The 7,681-nt window shown below is 56.6% G+C and overlaps 2 protein-coding genes across 2 annotated transcripts in view; both read left to right on the top strand.

Moving 5' to 3' along the window:
- The window catches only part of LOC311375669 (solute carrier family 26 member 6-like), a gene marked incomplete at both ends in the record, with an annotated part of 7,342 nt that extends 6,040 nt beyond the window's left edge, over positions 1 to 1,302 (top strand). Inside the window, one exon of the mRNA XM_084490737.1 lies at positions 1,036 to 1,302. Within this exon, the coding sequence (XP_084346863.1) occupies positions 1,036 to 1,302 (267 nt within the window). The remainder of the gene's footprint in view (positions 1 to 1,035) is intronic.
- A 12-nt stretch (positions 1,303 to 1,314) lies between these two features.
- Positions 1,315 to 7,681, top strand: part of LOC311375668 (transmembrane prolyl 4-hydroxylase-like) — a gene marked incomplete at both ends in the record, with an annotated part of 9,659 nt that continues 3,292 nt past the window's right edge. Inside the window, 6 exons of the mRNA XM_084490736.1 lie at positions 1,315 to 1,647; positions 1,759 to 1,840; positions 1,960 to 2,138; positions 3,373 to 3,469; positions 3,917 to 4,079; positions 6,899 to 7,084. Of these exons, the coding sequence (XP_084346862.1) occupies positions 1,315 to 1,647; positions 1,759 to 1,840; positions 1,960 to 2,138; positions 3,373 to 3,469; positions 3,917 to 4,079; positions 6,899 to 7,084 (1,040 nt within the window). The remainder of the gene's footprint in view (positions 1,648 to 1,758; positions 1,841 to 1,959; positions 2,139 to 3,372; positions 3,470 to 3,916; positions 4,080 to 6,898; positions 7,085 to 7,681) is intronic.

Below are 7,681 nucleotides of genomic sequence, written 5' to 3'. Positions count from 1 at the left end.
TTTATTGATACCAGTGTGTACATATTTACAGTCAAATATTAGTTAATAAAAACTGTACAAAACAAAAACTAGGCACTGTTATATAATGACGGCGAGGCCTACATAAAAGGCATTCCAAGAACCGCTACATAAAAGGCATTCCAAGAACCGTTGTATGCCATGCTGGCCTAAAATATAGACCTTTTGAATATTTATGATTTATTACTTATTCCAAGTGAATTAAGTCAGCTAACTTCACATTTGAAACGGGTTTAGATTTCAAGTGGCGTGTAACATGACTCCTCAGGACGCTGTGAGGTGTGAGAGGAGCCTGGCCCAGGGAGCGCTGTGTGTCCATGTGCATGCGTTCATGCATGGATGCATATCATCTTCTGCATGCATGCACAATCATGTGTGTGTTCATTCATGGGTTAGTGGAGTGTTGACAGTATAATAATAGATCCATGGTTGAATTTGCAACATGTTAGAAGATGTGGGCGTACAGTAAAATAGGAGGAATGTCAGAGTTGCTAAAAAATCTTGTTGAACCATTATAAATATGATTCTTACATTGAATACTTAAATGTCATTTTCTGCAAATGCAGATCATGTGCGGTTAAGATTTATTGGTCTCTCTTTTTAACCAACTTCATATACCCTTTATGTGCAATGGAATAGGCTGCTACAGTGCTAAATCATGTCCTAGAGTAGACAGAGTAGGAGAAATAACGATGTCTTAGACATTTACCTCCTTGAGCCACCAGAGGGCAGCATTGCGCACAAAGCAGCCAGCGGGATGTATCGTGTCGTGGGTGCTACGCGCGACTGAGGGAGAACATGCAGGCTGTGCAGTGGACCACTCCAGACCACGGCTGTGTGTGGGGTTGTTTTACGAGCTCTTTTAAACGTGCAAGACGCGTGTGATGCGATGACGCAGCGTTTCCATCATTTTAGTAAGGAGTTGTGTGGTGTTTCTGGCTGTGCTGTCAGCCTGGTGGCTCGGTACGCACTGCGCATTGCTGCTGCTGACTCAACCACTGCTGCGTTGTAAACAAGCCCATCTTCTGGAGGCACAATGACGGCACAGACGGGATCTTACCCGACCTCAGAGCATTAACCGTCCTGTGGGCTGCCGGGTTGATCTCCCTCGGCGTGGACTCGACCCTGACGCGTGGACTGAACTCCACGGAGCGATTGAACCGCAGGATCGCCTCTGAAAAGTACGCGGAAAGTCCAACGGGCGTGAGGACCGTTGGGTTGTCGGACCTGATGCCGCGGACGGCCACGATGACCCACGGAAGCCACCTGCATGCTTTGGTCTGAACCCCGGAGAACATGAGCGACCCCGGGGAGAGCCCAGGACGCCCCGGGAGCGGAGCCCTGCCACCCGGCGGGACGGGGCAGCGCGTCTCCCTTCAGAGGACCGCCGTGGGCAGTCGCTCCTACTGGGTGTTTATGCTGCTGTTCTTTCACATGTGCATCATGAACGGCACAGCGCAACTCCACGAGAATCACAATAACGGCGGAGAAGAGCCCGACCCCCGGAGCCACCAGGGGGCAGCAGGCGGCCCCCAGCAGCCGCCCCTCGGACACCAGAAGGCGCCCCTCGGACCCCGGGGGCCCGAGGCTGTGCGGGAGGTTTTTCTTCCACGAATAGACGGGGTGAAGGTCTGCGATCTCTTTTAATACACTGATCATCATCTGGGTTATGGTGTTATTCACATACGCAGCGCAGCCTCCTCTCCGTGATGGTGAACAGGTGTCCTCTACCTCCTCCAGGTGGGACACGTTCAGAAGCTGTCCTTCGTGCCTGATAAAGTGCACGAGATGCGGACGCTGAGTTTGAAACCTCTTCTGTTTGGTGAGGTGAACCCGTAGCACCCAGAGGTCCACTCACATCAGTCACGTCTAGTCCACAGGAGTCAACGGGCAGGTCAGAACCATCTGACTGTGTGTGTGTGTGTGTGTGTGTGTGCGCAGAGATCCCGGGCTTCCTGTCGGAGGCGGAGTGTGCGCTGGTGATGCAGCTGGCCCGGCGCCGGGGGCTGGTGGAGAGCCAGCTGATGGTGCAGGAGGGCCAGGAGGAGCTGGACCTCAGCCCCGACGACGTCTTCAGCCTCCTGGACCTCGACCAGGACGGCCAGCTGCAGCTCAGCGAGGTGGGGCTCCGCTCTGGGGGGGTCTGGGGGTCCGCTCTGGGGGGGTCCGCTCTGGGGGGGTCTGGGGCTCCGCTCTGGGGGGGTCTGGGGGTCCGCTCTGGGGGGGTCTGGGGGTCCGCTCTGGGGGGGTCTGGGGCTCCGCTCTGGGGGGGTCTGGGGCTCCGCTCTGGGGGGGTCCGCTCTGGGGGGGTCTGGGGCTCCGCTCTGGGGGGGTCCGCTCTGGGGGGGTCTGGGGCTCCGCTCTGGGGGGGTCCGCTCTGGGGGGGGTCCACTCTGTGCTCTGGGGGGGTCCACTCTGTGCTCTGGGGGGCTCCGCTCTGGGGGGGTCTGGGGCTCCGCTCTGGGGGGGTCTGGGGCTCCGCTCTGGGGGGGTCTGGGGGTCCGCTCTGGGGGGGTCTGGGGCTCCGCTCTGGGGGGGTCTGGGGGTCCGCTCTGGGGGGGTCTGGGGCTCCGCTCTGGGGGGGTCTGGGGCTCCGCTCTGGGGGGGTCCGCTCTGGGGGGGTCTGGGGCTCCGCTCTGGGGGGGTCCGCTCTGGGGGGGTCTGGGGCTCCGCTCTGGGGGGGTCCGCTCTGGGGGGGGTCCACTCTGTGCTCTGGGGGGGTCCACTCTGTGCTCTGGGGGGCTCCGCTCTGGGGGGGTCTGGGGCTCCGCTCTGGGGGGCTCCGCTCTGGGGGGGTCCGCTCTGGGGGGGTCTGGGGCTCCGCTCTGGGGGGGTCTGGGGCTCCGCTCTGGGGGGGTCTGGGGCTCCGCTCTGGGGGGGTCCGCTCTGTGCTCTGGGGGGGTCCGCTCTGGGGGGGTCCGCTCTGGGGGGGTCCGCTCTGTGCTCTGGGGGGGTCCGCTCTGGGGGGGTCCGCTCTGTGCTCTGGGGGGGTCCGCTCTGGGGGGGTCCGCTCTGTGCTCTGGGGGGGTCCGCTCTGGGGGGGTCCGCTCTGTGCTCTGGGGGGCTCCGCTCTGGGGGGGTCCACTCTGTGCTCTGGGGGGCTCCGCTCTGGGGGGGTCCGCTCTGGGGGGGTCCGCTCTGTGATCTTGTTTATCTGTGAGGCTGCAGCTGCTTTGAAAAATAGTTCATGTTGTCTTGTTTATTTGTTTTCCTTTTGTTTGAAATGGACCTCCTGACCTCTGACCTCCTGACCTCTAACCCCTGACCTCTGACCCCTAACCTCTGACCTCTAACCCCTGACCTCCTGACCTCTGACCCCTGACCTCCTGACCCCTGACCTCTAACCTGGCTCAGATCCTGACCCACTCCCGGGTGAGGGAGGGGATTTGGCTCACGCCCGAGAGTCTGAGAGAGATCTACGCCGGGATCCACGCCGACAAAGACCACAACGGTGAGACGCCACCGTGACCTTTGACCTTTAACCTGACCCCTCCATCAGCCTGTGACCTTTGACCTGACCCCTCCATCAGCCTGTGACCTTTGACCTGACCCCTCCATCAGCCTGTGACCTTTGACCTGACACCTCCATCAGCCTGTGACCTTTGACCTGACCCCTCCATCAGCCTGTGACCTTTGACCTGACACCTCCATCAGCCTGTGACCTTTAACCTGACTCCTCCATCAGCCTGTGACCTTTAACCTGACACCTCCATCAGCCTGTGACCTTTGACCTTTGACCTGACTTGAGACGCTCTAATGTTCCTCAGGGGGTCGGTGACCGTCTTAATGTACAGGAGGTGGACGTACAGCACGGCTGATTCCAGCTGTATGTCCCCTTGTTGTTGTTGTTGATGTTGTTGTTGATGTTGTTGTTGTTGTTGTTGTTGTGGTGGTGAAGGCCTCCTGAGCCTGGAGGAGTTCAGGGAGCTGAGCAGCGACGCCTTCCAGCGCTTCCTGCTGCAGCGCGGCGTGAAGAGCAGCCAGCTGGTGAGGAACAGCCACCACGCCTGGCTGGAGCAGGGCCCCGGGGCCCACCCCGTCCTGAGGAGCCTGCAGAGGAGGTAGGGCCCCCCCCACCCACCCCACCCCGTCCTGAGGAGCCTTCAGAGGAGGTAGGGCCCCCCCACCCACCCCACCCCGTCCTGAGGAGCCTTCAGAGGAGGTAGGGCCCCCCCACCCACCCCACCCGGTCCTGAGGGGCCTTCAGAGGAGGTAGGGCCCCCCCCCCACCCCCCCCAGGACGTTCCCCTGGCTACGCCCAATGTTTAGATCTGTTGTGGTATTTATGCAAATGAGCACATCATACGTAATCAGATGAAGCACTGTCTGCCGTGGTAACAAACAATTTGCAAAAACTTGGAAATCTTGGGAAACATTTTTGGTTTGTCCTGATGTCAGGAGTCAACTCAGTCGTGTTCATGGTGATATCTAAATGTTAGAAGGTTCACCCCATTCAGGTGAGAAGAAGAATGACGTATGAATAGGACATGTGTGGGTCTTTTCTTCCCCCTCATGGATTCTTCTGGGCCTTCCTTCCTCTGGACGTTGAGGATAATCTGTTTGGTCGTGTTGCCGTTTGTTCTCGGCTGGCCCCCATGTTGGCTTAAAACGACTGGACTACTGTGGATGCAGTCAGTACTGTGTGTAGATAAACAGGCGGTAACTTCCTCATGTCCTCCAACACGTACGTGGGCCACAGTGACTGTAACACAGCTCCTGGTTGGTTGAACTGGTTCAGCTCCTGGTTGGTTGAACTGGTTCAGCTCCAGGTTGGTTGAACTGGTTCAGCTCCAGGTTGGTTGAACTGGTTCAGCTCCAGGTTGGTTGAACTGGTTCAGCTCCTGGTTGGTTGAACTGGTTCAGCTCCTGGTTGGTTGAACTGGTTCAGCTCCTGGTTGGTTGAACTGGTTCAGCTCCAGGTTGGTTGAACTGGTTCAGCTCCAGGTTGGTTGAACTGGTTCAGCTCCTGGTTGGTTGAACTGGTTCAGCTCCTGGTTAGTTGAACTGGTTCAGCTCCTGGTTGGTTGAACTGGTTCAGCTCCTGGTTGGTTGAACTGGTTCAGCTCCTGGTTGGTTGAACTGGTTCAGCTCCAGGTTGGTTGAACTGGTTCAGCTCCAGGTTGGTTGAACTGGTTCAGCTCCAGGTTGGTTGAACTGGTTCAGCTCCTGGTTGGTTGAACTGGTTCAGCTCCTGGTTGGTTGAACTGGTTCAGCTCCAGGTTGGTTGAACTGGTTCAGCTCCTGGTTGGTTGAACTGGTTCAGCTCCTGGTTGGTTGAACTGGTTCAGCTCCAGGTTGGTTGAACTGGTTCAGCTCCTGGTTGGTTGAGCTGGTTCAGCTCCTGGTTGGTTGAACTGGTTCAGCTCCTGGTTGGTTGAACTGGTTCAGCTCCTGGTTGGTTGAACTGGTTCAGCTCCAGGTTGGTTGAACTGGTTCAGCTCCAGGTTGGTTGAACTGGTTCAGCTCCAGGTTGGTTGAACTGGTTCAGCTCCAGGTTGGTTGAACTGGTTCAGCTCCAGGTTGGTTGAACTGGTTCAGCTCCTGGTTGGTTGAACTGGTTCAGCTCCTGGTTGGTTGAACTGGTTCAGCTCCTGGTTGGTTGAACTGGTTCAGCTCCTGGTTGGTTGAACTGGTTCAGCTCCAGGTTGGTTGAACTGGTTCAGCTCCTGGTTGGTTGAACTGGTTCAGCTCCTGGTTGGTTGAACTGGTTCAGCTCCTGGTTGGTTGAACTGGTTCAGCTCCTGGTTGGTTGAACTGGTTCAGCTCCAGGTTGGTTGAACTGGTTCAGCTCCTGGTTGGTTGAACTGGTTCAGCTCCAGGTTGGTTGAACTGGTTCAGCTCCTGGTTGGTTGAGCTGGTTCAGCTCCTGGTTGGTTGAACTGGTTAAGCTCCAGGTTGGTTGAACTGGTTCAGCTCCTGGTTGGTTGAACTGGTTCAGCTCCAGGTTGGTTGAACTGGTTCAGCTCCTGGTTGGTTGAACTGGTTCAGCTCCTGGTTGGTTGAACTGGTTCAGCTCCTGGTTGGTTGAACTGGTTCAGCTCCTGGTTGGTTGAACTGGTTCAGCTCCTGGTTGGTTGAACTGGTTCAGCTCCTGGTTGGTTGAACTGGTTCAGCTCCTGGTTGGTTGAACTGGTTCAGCTCCAGGTTGGTTGAACTGGTTCAGCTCCTGGTTGGTTGAACTGGTTCAGCTCCAGGTTGGTTGAACTGGTTCAGCTCCTGGTTGGTTGAGCTGGTTCAGCTCCTGGTTGGTTGAACTGGTTCAGCTCCTGGTTGGTTGAACTGGTTCAGCTCCAGGTTGGTTGAACTGGTTCAGCTCCTGGTTGGTTGAACTGGTTCAGCTCCTGGTTGGTTGAACTGGTTCAGCTCCAGGTTGGTTGAACTGGTTCAGCTCCTGGTTGGTTGAACTGGTTCAGCTCCAGGTTGGTTGAACTGGTTCAGCTCCTGGTTGGTTGAACTGGTTCAGCTCCAGGTTGGTTGAGCTGGTTCAGCTCCTGGTTGGTTGAACTGGTTCAGCTCCTGGTTGGTTGAACTGGTTCAGCTCCTGGTTGGTTGAACTGGTTCAGCTCCTGGTTGGTTGAACTGGTTCAGCTCCTGGTTGGTTGAACTGGTTCAGCTCCTGGTTGGTTGAACTGGTTCAGCTCCTGGTTGGTTGAACTGGTTCAGCTCCTGGTTGGTTGAGCTGGTTCAGCTCCTGGTTGGTTGAACTGGTTCAGCTCCTGGTTGGTTGAGCTGGTTCAGCTCCTGGTTGGTTGAACTGGTTCAGCTCCTGGTTGGTTGAACTGGTTCAGCTCCTGGTTGGTTGAACTGGTTCAGCTCCAGGTTGGTTGAACTGGTTCAGCTCCTGGTTGGTTGAACTGGTTCAGCTTGCGGTGTGTGACAGGGTGGTCCGGCTGACGCGCCTCCCACGCCCCCTGGTGGAGCTGAGCGAGCCTCTGCAGGTGGTCCGCTACCAGCAGGGGGGCCACTACCACGCCCACCACGACAGCGGCCCGGTGTACCCCGAGACGGCCTGCACGCACACCCGGCCCGCCGCCAACGCCTCCACGCCCTTCGAGACCTCCTGCAGGTGAGCCCCCCCCCTCAGCCAATAGGATTGGAGCTTCAGCCAATAGGAATGGAGCTTCAGCCAATAGGATTGGAGCTTCAGCCAATAGGATTGGCTGGAGCTTCAGCCAATAGGATTGGAGCTTCAGCCAATAGGATTGGCTGGAGCTTCAGCCAATAGGATTGGAGCTTCAGCCAATAGGATTGGAGCTTCAGCCAATAGGATTGGAGCTTCAGCCAATAGGATTGGAGCTTCAGCCAATAGGATTGGAGCTTCAGCCAATAGGAATGGAGCTTCAGCCAATAGGATTGGAGCTTCAGCCAATAGGATTGGCTGGAGCTTCAGCCAATAGGATTGGAGCTTCAGCCAATAGGATTGGCTGGAGCTTCAGCCAATAGGATTGGAGCTTCAGCCAATAGGATTGGAGCTTCAGCCAATAGGATTGGCTGGAGCTTCAGCCAATAGGATTGGAGCTTCAGCCAATAGGATTGGCTGGAGCTTCAGCCAATAGGATTGGCTGGAGCTTCAGCCAATAGGATTGGAGCTTCAGCCAATAGGAATGGAGCTTCAGCCAATAGGAATGGAGCTGCTTAAAGTGTTTCAGATGGAAGTCAAACT

Source organism: Micromesistius poutassou (genome assembly GCF_964030765.1).
Source record: "Micromesistius poutassou genome assembly, contig: SCAFFOLD_2440, whole genome shotgun sequence".
Taxonomy (NCBI): Eukaryota; Metazoa; Chordata; class Actinopteri; order Gadiformes; family Gadidae; genus Micromesistius; species Micromesistius poutassou.
This window is presented reverse-complemented; position numbering and strand designations above follow the sequence as displayed.